The 21,043-nt window shown below is 36.5% G+C and overlaps 1 protein-coding gene across 1 annotated transcript in view; it reads left to right on the forward strand.

Moving 5' to 3' along the window:
* Positions 1–21,043, forward strand: part of UNC13C (unc-13 homolog C) — a 148,314-nt gene that overhangs the window by 79,640 nt on the left and 47,631 nt on the right. The window contains exons 16-18 of the mRNA XM_068143868.1: positions 818–907; positions 2,013–2,141; positions 14,579–14,712. Of these exons, the coding sequence (XP_067999969.1) occupies positions 818–907; positions 2,013–2,141; positions 14,579–14,712 (353 nt within the window). The remainder of the gene's footprint in view (positions 1–817; positions 908–2,012; positions 2,142–14,578; positions 14,713–21,043) is intronic.

Consider the following 21,043-nt stretch of genomic DNA (forward strand, 5'->3'; position numbering starts at 1 on the left):
AGGAAAGAATCACGCACTGAATACCTGTCTGTTATTGTACCACTCTGAATTCCCTCTCCTTTTCCAATCCACGGGATCACGATACTTTTGGATGACACATGAGTGATTAGGGCTCCATTATCATGGATCTCCTTTCAGCTGCTAGGAATAGTAGCCTCTACCCCAAGGATTTCTCTGCTCATCTGACCTGCTTTCTACAACTGAAGGGAAAAGGGAGTATTCAAAAGAACCCCAAAGTATTAGCAGGTAGTAGAAGTTGCACATGCTTAGTTTTTAAGACTCTAGCCTTCATACAGTATCCTAGGGTCTTTTACTTTTGAAGAATGTTATCCAGATTATATTGGAGAATGTGGATATTTGACTTATGTTTCATTAGTATGAAGTGATTTAAATAACACTTCTTCCCATCAGTCTTGTTAATTGCACAAATTTCACTGTGATTTCTTCATTAAACTTTTTACTTCATTTGTGCCTACAAGTGATTTATGTACCATGGAAAACTCATAAATTATTTTCATTAGCAGTGTTTTCCACTGTGTGAAGCTTTTTTTTACTCCATTAATGTTTTGGAAATATCACAATATTTAAAATCATGCACATTGCTAGTACAGAAGCATGAATGTTAGCAGAAGTGTTGCTATTCACATCAAAGGGCTACACATAATTAACATACTCACAGGCAGAATTCAGGTTACACATGAACATTTCTAATCCTTCCAAGCAGCATCTTTGTTTTCCCAGAGTTTTTTCCCTAGCTGTTCAAGGATTTTACCTGTAACTCCAACTTTACATGCGTCCTCTCTTCCTGATTCACCAGGATAATTTTCCTGCCAGCAATCCTGAAAGACTTCAAGATCTGAAATCAACTGTGGACCTGCTTACCAGCATTGCTTTTTTTAGAATGAAGGTATTGTCCTTTATGTGCACAATTACTCTTGGGGGGGAAAAAAAGTTGTCTTTTTTTCATCCAGTAGTATCATACTCTAGCTAATACTCTGAATCAATTAATCTTTGTCAGTTTAAAATTAAATCTCTCAGCTTACCAAAGATTGTTGGCGTAAAGTCACTTTTTGATTAACAGTGAGGTAAAAGCCATTCATTATCTGTGAAAAATAAACTGCCTTTTCCTTTCTTCACAATTATTTTTGCATCATTGGTGTAATGTCATTTTTTGATTAGCAATGAGGTAAAAGCCATTATCTTCGAAAAATAAACTACCTTTTGCTTTCTTTAAAATTATTTTTGCATCTCCTCAAGGAAACAAAAAGTTTACTCATTTAATTACTTTAATGTCAAAATATATAAAGCAAACTCAGTTGATCTGGTTAAGAACATGTATCATATAGAAAAATATTTTCCTATTATTATCATAATATCATGCCAAACAGCAAGTATGATATCTCTACCTGTCCTAGTCACTCCAGATGTTGCTCTCTATGTGATCAAGTTCTGAAGTATTTTTAGTATTAAATGGTGCACATTAATATTACTGGATGAAAATACAGAAACACAAGGCAACATTTGTCAGAATGTCCTGTGATTTCACTGCAATAGGCACTATGTAAAGAGAATTAAAATAATCCATTAAGTGAAGTTCAAATGAATGCATCCTACAGTGGAGTTAAAAGATGAACCCTTTACTTTAGAAAATGGAAAGCTCTTTGGCTGATGTTTCAAAGAAAAGCACATAATTATTTGGTTTAATTATTTCCTAAATAATGGAAAAGCCTTTAGATCTTCCACTAAAGATGTAAACCCTGAGGCATGTGTGCCTCTTTCATAGCATGAATCATTTCATTCATTCAAATAAATCTTAGTGATATAATCTACTTGCTTCAGTATGTGTTTTAATTCATCTCTGAATTTAAGGCAACAGAGTTTTAAATATTTTTATCACAATTATGCTGAACACTTTTCATCCTGTATTGCAGAGCAACATTCTTGACAACAGTTGTTTTGTCTGGGCTTCAATAAAATTCTGACACTCTACCATTTATCGAATATTTTACTAGGTCCTTGAGTTACAGAGCCCACCTCGAGCCAGTACTGTGGTGAAAGACTGTGTAAGAGCTTGCCTGGACTCCACTTACAAATACATTTTTGACAATTGCTACGATCTCTACTCCCAGTTAGTGGATCAGGTAAGGCCAATATGAACTTGTTTCATGCTACTGCTCTTTCATTATTCTTAGTGTACCATAAGTAAATGCAAAGCATTCTCATGATTCTTCATATCAAAGCACCTGGGTTATTTTCTTTTCATTTCTGTGAGAAGGAGCAATACATAGAATAGAATAGAATAGACCAGACCAGGTTGGAAGAGACCTTCAAGATCATCGTGTCCAACCCATCATCCAACACCACTAATCAACTAAACCATGTATCATAAATAAACCCACAGATGGCTATGACCACCAAAATGTTTAACATGATGAGTTTCAAAATGAACATGTTAACTCCTAACTTAATCATCACATTGAACGTGACTGTAAAATTGTCTAGTGGCTTTAGGGAAGATGACACTAGATTTATTGCTGTTAATTTAAGATCCATAATTGGAAAACAATTTTTTTAAAGCTGATATTTCACTCCAATAGCTTTAGAAAAGAAACATCATTTTCTGAAAATTATATACTGCCTTTCCAGCCTTATACTTTAACACCTGTGATGCATGCCAAGTATCCAGGCTTAAAACCACTTCAAGAAAGTAAAGGATAATTCTGTAACATTTCTTAATATTAGTCCATCAAGTTGCAAATCGGCAGTCCATCATTGGTGCAAATTCTAGCATTTGTCATAGTCCAAATGCCATGCAAGAGCCTTCAGAACATGGGGATTTTTTCCTAGAAGTACAGTTAAAATTAAGACATTTGTATCTGCAAAATTATACAACTGTCTAACAGGTGCATCGTTCTTTTCTTGTTCTTACTTTTACCTTCTAGATAGTACACTGAATAAAAAGGTATTCCAGTGACTATTCCTGTCTTAAGAAGGATGAATTAAGTTGTTTGGAAAATGCACATTTGATGTGTAGTATGTAATAGAAAAGAACAGTCATACTACATGATAGAAGATAGCAATTTTTATCTGAAAGCACATTTCACTTGAATCCAAAATATGAACTCCTGTACTTCAGCAGAGGCAGTACATGCTATATATCCAATTTTTCTGAAATGAGACTTTGCTTTGTAATACTGGAGTCCTGTTATATGAGAAACTTTATCTCTAGCTCCCAAGCTTTGAGCATAAGAATGTCTTACCAGCACCCATAGGCACTCCACACTTTTGAGTGCTTGTGTATGAGTTTATTCTCCAACAGATTATATTGTAAACTGAGTAGCAATATAAAGTAGGGGAAGAGGCACCTTCAGACATCACATCTATTTGCCTCATAAACTCTTCTGTTTTTCTTCTAATATTTATTCTGCAGCAGTTTGATCTTGTCTGTTAAATATAGTATCACCTGTTGCTAGACTATCACATAAGTCAACAGTTTATCAGCAGCTGCTAGCCATTTCAGTAAACAGTTACAAGTGAAATGATCTTACTTCTGCAAAGCACTGTGATTCCTGTAAAAGCCTGTCTATATTTAAAAACTGTCACTGTTTTTTTCCTGTGAATTCATGAAGCAGTTTAGCCATCCTGTTTTAGTAAATGGTTTAAAAACTTAGGGATCTTATATAGCTTACATGTCTCTCTCCAAACTGTTTGTGGTTCTTTTTCAGCAGGATGGGCAATGTCATATTATTTTTCTCTTACACAACTCCACTTCTATAGGAAGTCCTCAAAATAATTCTTTTTTTAAAAATATATATTTTAAAATATATATTTTAAAAATACACAAATATTTACTGAGCTGGAGAACTGACTTGACTGTATTTCACATTATGTATACGTTGCTTCTGTTCTCTTTCATTAAGATTTCCAGTGGGTGAGTTCGTATGTAGAAACTTTAGCATGCAAGTGTATATAGTTACAATCACTAGCAAATACAAGCAATTTTAGTTGAAATGTGCAAATAGCATAATTCAAAATTGAGATAAATGGGCCACGTTCAAACGAGCTCATTGCTAACAGGAACCAAACAACAATCCTATATAATCCTAACAAAGGATGCTAAAACTCTTTCACAGCAAGTGCAAGGCAATTCTTAGAAATAACTACTCTAGTTTAACAGAGGGATGAGTGAATTAATTCAAGTTACCTGCATTCTGCAGCAACTCTAGAGCTGTACAAAGAAACTGCCTTCTGTGATATCTTCTTATAGTTTCCTATATATATGCAAATGCATTTAATTTTAGAAACAGATGGATATACAGTTATTGGATCCTAAAGCTCAAGGATTTGCAGTGAATCCAGGTGCAGTGCAGACACCGGATTCCACCCTTAAGGCTTCTTCATTAAGCATCCTTTTATTGCTGCTTACCTCCCCATTACATGAGGCCCTCTCCTCTTAGAGGAAAGGAATTCATCCTAGCAAAGTGGTGCAGCACAGGAGGTTCATGTTTTAGCTGCACAGCTGAGATTTGAGCTGTGAGTAGTGAGAAATGAAATTGTTGAACCCCAAAGCAACAAGAAATAGTTCATATGTAGGTCACCACCTGCTCTCACTCAGGGGAAAGACTGGCAGCTGTTATTCTGCGGAGGCCCAATACAGGCTCAGGGTTTTACTGGGGATGATATTATGAAAAAGTGGAACCTAGACAGTCTACTTAAACAGTAGTATTTCCATCTGGCCAGGAGGTTCTGCATGTTACATACCATCACTCTGTGTAACTTACCTTAACCATACTCTCTGTTTGCTTTTATCTTTCACCTAAAATTCTCTAAGACACCTGCCACCAGAATTTCTAGAAAATATGTTTTCTGCCTGAATGTTTGTCATTGGATTTGGGGGTGAAAATAGAATGATTAAAATTGGGATGCCCAAGATGGAGTTTTGGGAGCATAATCACTATAAGAAGAGGAACAAGGAAATCACAAAGCATGCTCAGCTCTCCACCTCCTCTTTTAACAACTCCCAACCCTCGTGTCAGAGAGGCAATCACTGTTATAAAGCAAATGTCTTACAGCAGAATACCACCTCTCAGGAGCAGCAATATTTCCTAGGGTGAAGTGTGGTATATGCTAACAGTATGCAAAAATACTTCGTACCAGAATTGAAAGAACAACTGATGAAAAAAAGCATATGAGTACTAGAGAGTAAAACATGACATCTTGACAGTCTTACTGACACATATCTTACTGTCCTCATTATTTGAGGCAAAACATTCTGATGAGGAACTGCCTGATTCCTTATGCAGCAGATGTAGTATTTCTTTCTAAATAACACTGATCTGAGTGAAGAGCTAGCTGCCTTATGTTGAAAAATAAAATGGCCTTGAAAAAGTACTTTAGGAAGCACTCATAACTTTCTGACTTGATGTACAACTATGTCACTGCTTCTGTTTTTTTAAGAAAACAAAAAGATTTTAAAATCCTGGCTAATGCTCACAAGGACTGAAATCCCTTCAGTAATTCTTTTTTCAGTCTTCTGCACTGAGTGAAACCAATAAAATGCAAATCAAGCTCTTTGCATTCTCTAAGGAGCTCTTCATCAGTACAAATCATTGCATGACTCACAGGACCAGTATACTGGAAACAACCACTGGAGTACTATACCTGACACCTGCGCAGCAGAATAATATTGAAATTCTAACCGGGTTTGGAGACCTTTTCTTTTGTCTGTTAGTTGGCTCTGTGTGTTATCACAGTGAATCACGGTGCAAAAGACCAGGGGCAACAAACCACCAAGTTCTGGAGACAGGTGTTACACAGCTGTACCAGCACAGTGCTCTTCCCTTGCAATTTATCTCTGCGTAGAGATATGTCACCATAAGTCAAGGCAATGATGTACCAACGTCCTAGCTCTTGGGAGCCAAAATTTCTGCATTAAGATGCTTCAGACTGGCATGTGAATCAGCCCATGCTTTGAGTGCTGGCATGGTTTTGCTGTGTTTGAATCTGAGTCCCTGGTCACTCTTCCATGTGGAATTTAGGAACTCAAGCTACTTAGGTGCTTTTGAAGGCATATCTCTTTGTCTTTAGTAGAAGCAATTCAAAAACAGGTTGATTATTATTTTTCTAATAGAAATCCTCTAAGAATTGAATTAGGAAGCATTTCTTCTGTAATTTTGGAGCACATTCAAAAGTATGAAGAACAAAATAAAGTTGTACTGTAGTGAAAGCTGTTTACCCTAGGGACTCCTGTTTTTCAGGCACGCAAATTTCTGTGCCAAGTCATACTTATTATGAGGAATTTTGTTATATTTACATACTGCTTTAGATGCACTGGAAAGGTTCTAGCATCTGCAAGTCTGGCACACAGAGGGTGCTTAGAGACTTCTTACATTGCAGCATTGTGTTTAATGGGAAACATCAGCCACTTTAGAACAGCAGAAAGATGCACTTTTGCTCCAATATTTCAAACCCCAGTCTGAGACTTCTAAATCAATTCTTACAAATAAAATTGCTTTTTAGAAGCTTGTCTGAGAACACTGGTTAGAAAGGCAAGAGTTCTCTCATTCTGTGAAAGCAGAGGTAAAAGAGGAGTAGGAAAAGCCATAGGTCTTCAGCTGTGAAATAAGGAAGGGTACTAATATTGTTATGAGAAGAGATAAACAAACTAACTCGTTTGTTATCCAAAGCCTGATACTCTTCAATTGTTTGTGTGAGCTCTAGGTGCATAGCAATGAACTGTTATCTGTTAATGTTGGATCTCCAAAAATCAGGGTATTTTTCAGTGCTGAAATACAAATGCTGGGAAAGGTTGGTGTGAGTGATATAAACCTGAACTTTCACCAGGCCTTACACACAGACTATCTCATAAACCACGAAAGTCTAACCAATATTGATTACTTATGAGATTACAGTTAGTTCACATTCCAGCCCCTCCAGTTTTAAACATAGTGTTTTTAAAAGTGGTTCGATATCAAACGGTTTCCTCTGATTATTTATTGATCATAATTATTTACTTATACTGTGTGATTGGGCTATCCTACTATTCCCATAATATATTATAAGCTTGAGCAGAATGCCCAGTATTCTGAATCCTCTGGCTTTGAGGGTATGAAAACTTGAATTCTTGTGTGAAGTGGCTTCAAGTCCTGTTTGTGTCTGAATACTGGCAAAAGCAAATGTACATTGAAATCTGTCCCTCCATAATAATGCTCCAAACTGATTAACATTGGCTTGGAATTGAGTGGAACGCTGACAGTTCTGAGAAATATGCACACACAATTCTGCATATAAGTTTGTGGCATGCTTCCTGTAGGTTGATGATTATGGTCTAATTAGTAGTACAGCAATCACAGGACAGGCATCAATTCAGGTATGCAAAACCATCTGTCATCCTGATTACATAACCTAAGCTGAGGCCAAACTACTTCGGCCTCCTTTCTATCTAGATTAACATGACCATGCATGTATTTATCCATGCTGTAAGCTGGCCTTGGTTTCCAAATAAAATATGCTAATAGAGAATGTCATTACTTACACATTCCAGTTCTGTCCCCATCCTGTACTTTGTTTCAAGTAGGAAAACAGTTTACGAATTGTTGTGCACTAGCACTGCCAGAGAGGACCGGTTCAGTGAAAAACTCTTACACGTTTTAAATGCCTTTTGAGCCTGCAAATGGTTTGTGGCTTTAAACTAAGTAAATGCTGCAAAGCCAAATTTTCACTTGTAATGTATATAAAAATATTTTTAAAGTACTTCTAAAGGACAAGATTTTAAAAATAGATGTGTGAAACACATATAGATGTTTGTATCCATGTATATATACTATATATTGTGCACTCCATGCTTGTTCTTAGCCTCTTCCAAAATAATGTTAAGTGAGCATTACAAAAACACAAAAGTACCATTTAAAGTAATGCTTCATCATCTGAGTGGTCTGTAACATTGCACTCTCTATCCTCCTGATAACCAGGGCTACTGCCTTGGTTGTCTTTCAGCTTCCGTTCTACCATTATTTATATAGAAAATACTACATTCTGAAACCTAGCTTGAGGCTTGCAGCAGACACAGTATTAATGCAGATTATGTTCTGAAATCATAGGACTGGATTTATCAAAGTCACGCCCATACAAATGTTTTTTATTGATTGCATAGAATATTAACACATTAAAAAGTGGGCAAAACAAAACCAGACACTTGTCCTACAAACTGGTAAGATCAATCATAAGAGAAGTTGAAAGCCTTGTGTTCCTTAGACCAGCCCTTACACATTTATCTCAGGGTAATACAGATGTGTTTTTTAATCCTGCTTCACACTGTGCCTGAAATTACTTTCTCCAGCCTCAGCCAATTTTCCAGAGTGCAAAGTATGGTTGCCTGTCAACAGTTTAGCCATTTTTTTTCTTCAACTCAGAAAAATCCCTCTATGTTTGATCTTTTTCTCTAAGAGAATATAAAAAAATCCAGCAATTGGTTTTGGTTCCTCTGTCCTACATAATCCACTCCTTGCACATGAACTCAGGTGACTAGGAGATTGGTAGTAAAAGGAAAGAGGAAAAACAAACAAAACATAGTGCAAGTAAGGAATTTATTTTGATGCATATCATATGAAAAAGATTTCATAGTTCCTCTTTCTGGTTTTTATGTATTCTCTGGGGTGGGGGAAATGCCAAACAAACAAACAAAAAATCCCAGTTGCAAATCACCAAGTTTGGATTTTGCATCAAAAATAAACCATAGAATCTACAGTATTTCCTGTGCTTGTAAATTTAAGTTAAATAATACAGGCTCTTTTTAAAGATGATTTGAAGCAGTCTTTGTTTGCAGTTATGTAGTTTTCCAAATGAATTATGATGCACACAATACGATTAAATATTGTGTAACAAAATATGTTATAAAATCTATTAGTTCTTTGGATTCCTAAAGTGACCAAAATTGAATTAAGACAGCTTTGCCCAGGCAAGCACATCTAACTTACTGTAGCTGTACAAAATAATTGGAATTTATTTTCTCTGAAACTGAAATTTTATTTAAAATGGCTTATTACACTTCATGTGAAGTAAGGAACTAACAGGATTTTGCATTAGTCCTATGATACTCTTTGGAATTTTCTTTTCCAAGAGACGTGGGATTGCCACTAAAGCTGGTGTTATTCTTGGCATTGGCTGCTGTTTGGATTTTTCCCTATATCATGTGATCCAAATAAGTTTTCAATTGTCTTTAACTAGCACTGATATACTGTTGCAGGCATTTATTCATAACTGTCTATGAGCAGTAAAGGCAGAATTCCCTGTGACAAAGAATTAATAAAAGGGAACACAATCGAGGAATGGATTGTAAAATCCAGTGCCTGATGGCCAGGCTTATGAATCACTTGTATTGTCATTGTAAGACATCTGATATTATAATTTGTTTGATCTGCTAGATGGTGCCTTTTAATAATATCACTCTTGTACTGTTGGCCAGTTAGTTGTGGAGGTTTTAAATAGGGTATGTACTGCAATATCTTCTTGTGGCTTTTCATGGTTCTGTGCATATAGACAGCATCACCATCCCAAGCCACATTACAGAGAGCTGAGAGATTTTAAGTTGTTTTTCCTAAGTGAAAAGGCTAGTGAAAAAAGAAAGTGATTCTGCTAACTAGCAAACTTTTGTTTCCATCAGTAAAAGTTCTGAAAGCTGTCTTGGTTACTGAAAGAGCAGTCTATGATTTTAGCTTGTTCAATGGACTGTGTATCCTCCAAAAATGAAAGACAGGCAACTTCAGAAACTCATTAGATTTAAAAGAACCATGAATAGTATCTAGTGATTTTGTCATCCTGATATATTGAGATATTCATCTTGACCTTTCCAGATACATTTTTAAAAATCTCAGTATTGCTATCACCCTCTGTAATGACAAGTAGTAGTGAGTGGCTCATATATCTTGTCACTGTATTTGTGCTAATTTGGCACTAATTTAGTACATGAACATTTAATTGAATTAGTTTTATACTGGTGGGGTTTTTTATAATGAATGTAACTTAAGTGAAGAAATAAAATTACTGTTATTAAGATAAGCTTTTTCCACTTAATAGACCATAGAGATAACCATTTTATACTCCAGATTTCTTTTGTGTGCAAATAATTGTAAGCCTATACTTTGCTTATGTACAAGCTAATGTCATCTTGGCATTTTCAAAGGCCTTTCCATAGCTGCTGCATAGACTGAACACTCACTGTGCCGTGTAAGTGCATTATCTCCTAACATTTAAGAATGTACACTATTGAGAACTGCTTGAATGTGGGACCAAATCACAAGACTGAGGCATAAGCTATTATAATCACAGTTACAAAATTAGAGCAGATTTATTATTTTTTTTTTTTGAGACTACAAAGAAGGAAAAAATGAACTTGATTTTTCTTTTATTAACATGGCATTCTTACTGACCATTCCCAGCAGGTTTGATGGTGACCCCATGTCGCCAGAGTAGACTCTAGCAAAGCAGGAGAGAAATCAAACTCCAGTGCCTCTCAAAAGCTGTTTTGTTTCATGAAGAAAATGTTAAAATATAGTTGTATGATGTTGTCCTCCCACTCGCTTTTTCTAGTACGCCTCTCAGTTATGCTAATGGAAAAAGATTTTTAAGCCAAATTGTATCACTGACATTTTTTTAATATGAAAATAGCTGTTTTAAATTAATTTTTGTCCCAAGATGGAACTTACTTATGACAGTTTTGCAAGTTTGCAACTAATCAGTCAAGTTTCCAGCATTGTTTTACCTTGTTACAATGCGTATATGAAAGCACCTGTTGCCAGAAACCAAATAAAACTAATAATACTGCCAGGAATGTATTAAAAAAGTGAATAATTCTGGGTATTTCTAACCCATTAGTTAGACTTTAGGATACACAGTGGAAATTTCAACTGGGCAGGGGCAGAGAATGCACTTTGATTTAAGAGCATAAAACCACCCCTGTTAATGTGCGGCTATTTGAAACATACCTTCTTTGGGGATTTTCAAAAGATCATCCTTGTTTTTAAAAGATTTCTCTGTATGAGAATTTTTGTAGAAATAATTAATTTTTGTCTACACTAAGGAACAGAATTCCTGTGATTCATGTCCACACTTGTGGAAGGCTGTCTCAGCTGCATACATGCTACTGAAGTTTTTTTTTCTGTGAAATGTATTTCTTAGGATACTGAACTAAATGCAAACTGGCTTTGTCCTCTATAGCCACCTTTCAGCTGGGTTGGCTCAGACACGCACTAGCTTCTGAGGAAAAAAGGGTGCATGAAAAATTAATCACTGATATGGAAACAAGGGGATTTATAATAGTATAATGTACACCAGGGAAAGCACTTGTGATTGCCCCAGTATTAATTTCTGTTTTGCAAAGCACTCTTGTTTGCATGGGGGGCTGTTAATCACCTGATAGTAGTCACACCATCCATTGTAACTGGTTCTGAGCCTTGCCTTTATTTCAGTTGCTTTAGGCACTGAAGCCACAGCATTTGCAGATCAGCTGAGTACGTAGTGGTGTGATTAATAATAGTTTTATAAAATATTCCACAGTGACTACAGAACCAATTTTAAATTAAGCTTTGTTGAAATTCCCTTTCTGCCCTTCTAAATGCTGATAATAGATAAAAGTTAATTGAGGTTAAGATAACAATTAATTCACTGTGACACTAATATAATGTCATATCTATTCAAAGATATGGGGTCCACTGAAGTGGTCATATTTGGACTACAAATGAGAAGTTCAGGGAATATATGTTTAATCTTGCAGGATAATAGATGTTTAATTTCTGATGTACTAGTTGAGCCTTTCTTTCTCTGATAGCTGCACAGAAGAGCATGTGTAGACCTAGCATCTGCTGACATACCGCTGTGTGACAGAAATTATATGTATATGTCTGTCCATGCAGAGATGAAAATATTTCTTTTCATATTTGATTCTATGCACTGAAGTTGTTTATTGGGCATTCATAAGGAATCTGATACTTCTAGGAAACTGTAGGCTCAGAATTCATAAATTTAAACTGTGGAGACAAAATCTAGCTGTAAATGCACATTTTAGCAAGATTTAAAAGTATGAAATTCTCAGTAAAAGTTAGTAAGTGGTTGTCACAGTCCACCCAGTGGGCTCATGATGGTTTGTTTGCTGTGATCTTGAAGTGCAAAACATAAGGTGTCTATGCCAAGAGGGTTTGCTTCAATCAACAGTAAAACTTTATTGTTTGCCCATAAAAGCAGCATACAATAGGTAGGAAAGGGTGAGAAAAGAAAGAAGAAAAGTGATGTAAAGTAAGAAGAGAAAAGAGAAAGAGGCTTATAGCTACCACCAGTGCAAAGGTCCAAAGATGTCTCTCTAGTCCTGCTACTCCTTCTGTTCCTTAATTGATCCTGGTGGGGAAAGCTTACAAAGTCTCATTGCTAGGGAGACCTCTTCTATACTCAATCACACACACCTCTTCACGCGAATCTCTGCCTCTCCACCACTCTCCACTTCTCTCTCCCCTCTCACCCTCATGAGTGAGGCTACCACTAATGCCCAAGGAGGAGTGTCTGAGGTGTGGTCTATGCCCAGGGAGGAGTGTCTGAGATGTGGCCTACCTTGGGGTTGGGTATCTTTCAACCAGGATGTGTGTTTTCATATTATAACTACATTGTAATGAGCAAAGTTCACTCACGATTTCCCCATCAGCACCGAGGCATCAATCCTTTTCTGACAGCATTTATGATTTTTGCTCTAGCAGAGTGAGCTCAGACAGTGGAATGATCCATTATCCTGACTTTTGCTATGACAACAGAAATGGTTTGGTTCACTCAGTACCAAGCAGTCCTGTTCTGTGGAGCATGCATCTGTGTATCCATGGAGACTGCATTCCATTGTGCAGGCTCAGTAACTTAATCAGTAACTTATTACTGAAACAGGCTGCTACCTCAAGATGTTAGCAAGAATATTACTCCAAGTGTTGGGGGGGTTCCAATTTCTGATGACAATGTCAAGACAGATGATGTTCTTTGGACCTATTCTTACACCACCCCATGGCTCAGCACTGTCATCAAAATTGCATGAGGGTGGCATGATCCTCCAAGAGAGACAGAGAGAATAAAGAGAGAGAGAGTGATAAAAGATAGAGAGGAAAATGGAGAGAGGGAAATAGAAAAGTAGTAGAAAGAGAGAAAAATAGTATCAAAGATATTGTTACTATTTTGTCAAACAATTTATTTAACTAAAAAAAAGGGGGGGAAGGGGGAGTGGTATTAAACATAGGCTAAACTTAGTTGAGGGACCAAAATCTGCCACAGGTTGTGCCTTGACTTCCCCAAGCAGCCAGTTATATATATGAGAACAGCTCCCCCTTTTGCACTAAGACATCTTTTTGTTATCCCAAGACAGAACCCGCAACTCAAGTTTGGAGTGCTCTCTGCCAAGGCATGTATGCAGGAATTTCTAATTGCTCCCCTTATGCTCTGGACACCTCTCACCCTTTTGGCAGTTGAAAAGAAACATCCTTCCCTTGCTACAGACCACACAAAACCTGCACTCCTGTCTCTCAAAATCCTGGCAGTGACACCAGTTTAATACAAATACTTATTTATAGCTATATAAAAAGGTGCAAAAAGCAGGCATTTCATCAAGAGGAATAAAATCCACTGCTATTAACTTTTAAGTGATGACTGGAGAGTCACATTGGTAATCCATCTGATATGTGTGTCATGTTCTTCCTCATGATCTTTACACAAATGTAAAGGACATCTCAAGTTCAGTCCCATAAACGTAAAATCAGTTGAAGTCCTCTTCATTTGCAAGGAGTGTAAGTTCATTTACAAGAATTTGATTTCCCTGAATAAAAATAAAAGGAATCAAATAACAGACTGGGTTTGCACACACCTTTAAAAGTTCTTGGCAAGCCAATACGTTCAAAAGCCTCTCTTTCAGGTTCTCCCATGTTTCCTAGTATTTTTATGTGCCCAGGGATTTTTTTTCCTTCTACTTTCTGGGGGTTTTATTTGCACCTCTTAAATGCAGTTTATGGTTCTACCAGTATAAGTCCTTGGAAATCTCTGTGCAGAATAAACTGAGCAATAGGCTTTATTAATTTTGCTATTAAAATATAAAGGGAAATTTAACTGCTTCTTCATTTGGAGCAAACAGAATAGCAGCTGTGAGGCTCAATAGCTTCAGCATAAAATCCCAAACAAAAACAAAATGTCCTTATCATTGATTTTTTCATTATTTATACCCTATAAATAAAAGTTCTGCCCTAGCATATAAGTGTACCTGCTCTTAGTATCAACACAACAAAGAATGTAAGAACATATTTAATTAAAGTGTGGGCATGCACTAAAAATCATGTCTCTGTTTATCTTGCTGACCTGCTGTCTCTGCACTATGTACCAGTTTTGATCTATATCCACAGCCAGGTCCAGTCTGTCAGACAACCTACTCTAGATTAGACAGATGATCTTTGTCCAAAATATCTTAACATACCACTCTCTTCTACCAATTAATAACCTGTAGGGAGAAATCTCACAATGTTTTCTCTACTTCTTCTTACTTAAAATATATTCAATCTTGTTTAAACAGGGTAAGAAACAAGAAGTTCCTAAAGAAGAACAAGGACCAACGACAAAAAATTTAGATTTCTGGGCACAGCTTATTACTTTGATGGTTACCATCATAGATGAAGATAAGACAGCATACACACCTGTCTTGAACCAGTAAGTAATTACTTTCCCCATAAAAAACTGAGAATTGTGGCTGTATTTTAATATGATGTAGCCAGTGATTTTTAAACATCAAGAATATAACACTGACGTAGTGTGGTAAAGGTTTAGTGCTCTGATCACAGAAAGACAACATTTTGGTTTAGGAACACTAATGATATATGGTATATGAACAACCCAAAAAAAATTTAGAAGCAAAATATTGATGCAAGAGAATGAAATGGATAGACAGAAGGGAAAACTCACTGAAACAGTGCGATGGTATTAATGTTAACGTATCCAGGCACAATGAAGTGTTCAAATCATGCTGAGAGTTTGTAGGGATTATAATAGAGTTTTAGGTATGTATTTGTAAAAGAATAATGAACCTCACAAGAATACCCTCTCCAAATTTATGATTGCTAGAGAGAAAGCCTAGCCAGGCTGGCATCAAAATTTTTAAAATGGAGAGCAATATCTTGGAATTACCAGAGATGGAAAACAACTTCTTAGAATTTAAAAGGAAACAGATCAAGGGGGTACAATTAATGGCCAAGACAATTCAAATAACTTATGGTTGTTACACTAGTAGAAAACAGATACAAAATCAATAAACACAGAAAGAGGAGATAGAGTGCCAGATTTTGAAAATGAAATAGTCTGAAGGAGTACAAAGGAACATGTTTCATAGAACCATTCAGGCTGGAAAAGACCCCTAGAATCAAGTCCAATCTTTAACCCTACTCTACAAAGTTTACCCCCTAAACTATCTCCCCAGACAGCACATCTAAATGGCCTTTAAACAATTCTAGGGATGGTGACTCAACCACCTTCACGTATTAAGGCTAGAGAAACAGATGTCACTCTAATTGAAATGTGACATGATGAGGGCCTAGGGAAAAGTTTGAGCTCCTTGGAGAGAGATTATAGAAAATCCAGGCATAATCTAGTTGTGATGACTTATGCAAAAGTTAAAATGGGAACTCTTGTCTTTATTATGGCTAAACAATTAACAGAGGTGTCTGCAGTGGCTTGTAATTGAATGGTCTGAAGGGGAGCAAGAACAAATCTCCTTCAGCCAAAATAGATACTGAAAGGCACTCTCTACATGGAGATGTTCTTGTCTGTTGATGAAAGGTGCCACATGTTTTATAGAGCCACAGAAACCTCCTAGTGATAACCAGAATTTGGAAAAGATTTCACTGCCTCCTTTAAATAAATAAATGATCGTGTAAACATCTTTGTCCAATCGTTTCCTGCACTGGCCTTACTAAGAAACAAGTTAACAGCCTATAGAGAAAGAAAACTCTCTTCCGCTTTAGGCCATTTATACAACTTAGTATGAAATTCTTCTGCTAACAAAAGCTCCTTTTTTTTGTCTGACTGGCTGTGTAACAAATATTATAAATCATCAAACTGGAACAAATACATATTTGTTTTCAATTATGATTGAAATGAAACAAGTAATTGGGGGTTGTTTATCCCAAGAGTAGTTCTAGCTATATTATGCAAACGAGGGAGAAAGGAAGGGGATAAAGAACCAAGTTGTTCTAAAACGATTAGGAGGATCCCAAATGTACAGCTGAGTAGCTGTGTAATATGTGAACCCAGAGTCAGAAATGGATGGATTTGGGAGAGAGTTTGTAGACTTCTCTCCCGTTTCCACTGTTTTCTTTTTGGAAGTGGAAGGGAAAAAATCTGCTTCACAAATAGGAGCTGTGGGTGGGAAATTTTGAAAAATAGTTCAGAATTTCTTTGGATATGTTTTATTTTTAAAATAAAAGCTTCTCCTAACACAAAAGAAGCATGTAAGAGCTGTTGGGAAAAAAAAAAAAAAAAAATGACAAACAGCCTCTTTCCACTTGTGTACCCCAGAAAATGGATGAAAGGAAAGTAGAAGTCGGATGCATAAGAATATTGTAAACTATAACTCCTAATCGGAAATACATGGCCATGCAGTGTCTTAGTGGAATACTTAGGTCTACATCCACTTGAACCCTGCTGCTAAAAGGAGGTTACAGAAGATCCCCAGGAGAGCTCCAGGCACTCTGAAAAGAGTTTTCACAATGGCACAATATTGCTCAGAGTTCTTTTGCTCAACCAGCTTTGGAAACCTTGTTTTTAGACCTACCTCGGGATTGAGGAGGGCAAGAAAAAAAATGCTGTGGTAAAGCAGTTTGAACTGAATCAGAATACAAATCCAGTTGAAACATGACATGTTTGCCTTAGCAACCATTGCAACAACTGAAAGACCATACCAGACCATTCAGTGGGATTTGTATTGGCAACTTGTGCATCTTATATGACATAAGAAACATGTTATATCTATTTGAGGGAAAAAAAACATTAAGTCTGTTATTTAAGTTGCAAAATTCTCATTCTACTAGTTACAACAAATTAAAGTGTGATTGGAAGCTGGTTCATGAGCAAATCTTCAATTACAATATGCTAGTGTAGTTGGAAGTCAAAACCTAAACATTGAGTCTCTGCACATCTTTAGGAAAAAGCTTTCCCTTTAATTTTACAGCACACAGAATGGTCATATGTCTTGTGATGCAAGACATGTGATGGTGGTACTTTTATGCTTGCTATTTACTGATACTTACATTTTTGCAATGGAAGGATCTGTTTTCTTTCCTCTGTGAACACTTGTGTGTGTTTCATACTCTTATTTAGCACTTTAGTGCTTCTTTAGTACCATTTGGTGACTTGTTTCAGTGACTTGTTTCGGTGACTTGTGCAGAGTGTATTGAAATAGAGGGCTTAGCTAGCCCTTGAACTTTTGTCTCCACCTAATAGCTAAAACCCATCTTTTGGAAGAAAAATAAAAATCATGGTTGCCATCCAATAACAAATGCTATTAATGCTCTCTGAGATTACCAGGGTTGGATGGTCACAAAACTATCCAAATCACTGAAGAACCAAGAAGTGATAATGTTTGTTGTATGGATTAAATAAACAAATAAATAGCCCATATGGTATTTCAGAATAGCTGATCAGGTACTTAGAGAAAGTACTCTAATATGAAATAGTACTGTGAAATTTGTTTGTATTTGAAGTTAGAGAGAAGAATTTGGATCAGTGTCAGTTCTGTGTTCCTGGAGAAGACATAGTGAATAATCAACTCAAAAATGGTATTATGGTAAAATGCAGAGCCTATAAGAGATGGGGAGAAAACCTGGTATGATTAGCAAAGCTACATTTTGGAAAGTTACATTTTGGAAGTCAGAAGGCACTACCTTGAAATTTAAAATGTTAAGGGAGATTAAACATTACAAAAGAACTTAAGGGGGGGAAAAGAATTGAGTACAGCGAGACTGAGTTCTCTTTGTGGTAAATTACAATATAATCTGGGCAATCAGAAATTAAAGGAAAATAACAGAGGATGAGGAATGTTGATGTCAACACAGAAGGGCAAACAGCATTGAGTGTTTGGAAATGGAAATTATTTGAGCTGCTGTAAAAGGAAACTGCCAAAAGATATGACTCATTCCCTCCTCATTCCATAATGAGGAAAGAACTAGCATGTGAAATCTGCAGGAGTAGATTTCCTTATGCTTCATGAGTTAGGATGTTTAATAAATCCATGATGTCAAGGATAGTAACTTATACTGAAGAAAGAGCATAACTGTAAGGTATGAGTCAGTGAGTCACAAAATATACATCAGTGGGGAAAAATCAACAAACAAAAGGAAGTGAAAAAACATCAGGGAAATTATCATAAATTGGACTATGTCAGACTAACTCTAGAATTTTTCTTTGATAAAGGAAAGTCTGTCTGATGTGGTTTGTGTCTTGATTCTGTAATATTCCCTGCTATAAATTAGAGTTCCTTCTGTAGAAGCATATGAGTATCACCTGTTTCATCCAACTTGTGAACTTTGTCCTGTTTTACAAAGCAACAGGCTGCTCTTTCACAAGACCTGCTGTCATTTTGTCATGTAGCAGTGTATCAAACACTTTAAGACCAGAGTAGGCATGTAGACTGTATAAGGTATCTGTCTTCTTTATTATGTTTTCTTCAGGAAAAGGAACATTATTTTGGTTAAAATTTGAAATCTTAGGAAAAATGGAGAGTAGAGCGAAAAACCTGAGAATGAAGAGGAGGAGGCTCGGGGGAGACTTTATTGCTGTATATAAGTACCTGAAGGGTGGTTGTAGCCAGGAGGGAGTTGGTCTCTTCTCCCAGGCAACCAGCACCAGAACAAGAGGACACAGTCTCAAGCTGTGCCAGGGAAAATTTGGGCTCAAGGTGAGGAGAAAGTTCTTCACTGAGAGAGTTGTTAGCCATTGGAACGTGCTGCCCAGGGAGGTGGTGGAGTCACCATCCCTGGAGGTGTTCAAGAGGGGATTGGATGTGGTACTTGGTGCCATGGTCTAGTAGTCGTGAGGTATTGGGTGACAGGTTGGACTTAATGATCTTTGAAGTCTTTTGCAACCTTGTTGATTCTATGATTCTATGGATAAAATCTTTGCTCGTGGTTTAAATAGAATTTCCAATATGATTTTTCAAATCAGATAGAACTTCTGTTCTAAGACCTGTAGAAGATCATGCCCAGCACTCTATACATAGTGCAATCTAAATTGTTGTTACATGCACAACACAAAACCACCAGGACCAAACCATCATTAGCAGCTGAATAAAACTGGGAATATTAGTGGCCCTGAGAATGTACACCTGAGATTCAGGGACTTCAATCTTAAAAGATTTAACAACACAGATTAATAATAAAGCACTTTTAATTGCCACAATAGAAATTTCTTAGTTCTGGAATTCAACCAGGCATGCAGTACTATCTAGGATAAATGTTTTGGAGGTATATTTGTGTTTGCATCATACACTGACTTCTCATTTTCTTTCAAGCTATGTTCAATTTCATTTCATTGATATGTGATTTTATGTATAGCACTCTGTTAGAACTAGCCTCTGTAAACAGGTGGGGGTTTTTGTTGTTTGTTTGTTTGCTTACTTTATCTCAAAGAAGGAAGACATTCCTAAGTGACTACCTTCAGTCTAGTACTTTAGGAAATACTTTGGGAAGTATCACGTGCAAGCACCCTAATGGTTAGTTCATTTTCTATAAAAACTTAGCAAATAGTATTGCATGGCTGACATATGAGTTGAGAATTAGAGACTGTCACACAGATGATCAAAGTGATTTTAATAACAATGTTTTGGATAAACTGGGATTTTATAGTATTGCTCTAAGAATGACAGAGCAATTGGGAAATTTATGGCCTATGAGACAGCAATAATTGCAGCAAGAGAAAAGAAAATTACTGATAGAGCACTCTCCTGGTTATCCTCATATTTCACTTGCAAATGTGAAAATATGTGGCTTTTACAAAGGCTAGAAGATGTACTATGTAGAGGTTTACATGGGAAATTTCTCTGATATTTTGCTGCTTAGAGACAAGATTCTGAAGTAGTTTGAAAAAAAAAAATAGTAGTTTTACCTAAAAATAAGGTGATAAAACTCAAACAATACAAAATTCCTAGCTTTCATAGATGCTTTTGACCTTTGTTTATCCATTCTCTTTCATAAATCAGCTGCTGCTGTTACCATGTAGCTTGTAGAATATTTTATATGCTTTTGTTGGGTGTTAAACTCTGCTAGTGACTCACATATAACAGCACTGCAACAATTGCTATGATGGTTGCATAATACCCACAACTATGATAGCTGATTTTACAGGTGGTTTTGCTACTTGCTGTGGTAGAACTGATTTGTATTGGCCATGTATAATTACAATTAATTTATAATATTGATGGATGTTTGACATGAGATTTCAAGCACTAAGTCAGCCTGCCTTCATCACACCTATGCTGGAATCAGTAATGCAGCTCCTCTAAATGAGGTCTGCAAAGTCATTATCTGTGGGGCACGGTGCAGAAGATGCAGATGATGATGCCTAATGTGATTTACTATCACTGGATTGCACCTTAAGTCCTAACAGTAATGTAGCTGAAAGGGCAAAATATCTTGCATTATCAGCAGCACTGTTGTCAATGGACTTTTGTTCCATGTTCGTCAATGCAGGGTCTGAGATGTGGTATAAGAAATATCTTACCCATTGTCTGCTTGAAAGGTGCCACCTCTGCTACAATTAGTGAAGCTGAATCAGCTTCTCTGACAGATACTGTGAGTTTTAACTGAATAACAACTTCAGACACATTTGGGAGAAGCGTGGAAGGAAGCTTCTGTATCTGATGTGTTACATTTAACAAAGTACATACAATTTTTGCCTGTTTGAAGTTCTACAAGGCTTTAACTTATTTGCCTGAGATCTATTTTAGTATGCCCACACTTGCATGAGAACTCCATCAAATGGAAATGAAGTAGAT

This window comes from Melanerpes formicivorus, unplaced genomic scaffold (genome assembly GCF_026170545.1).
Source record: "Melanerpes formicivorus ecotype bairdi unplaced genomic scaffold, bMelFor1.0.p_v2 SCAF_10, whole genome shotgun sequence".
In the NCBI taxonomy this organism is placed as follows: domain Eukaryota; kingdom Metazoa; phylum Chordata; class Aves; order Piciformes; family Picidae; genus Melanerpes; species Melanerpes formicivorus.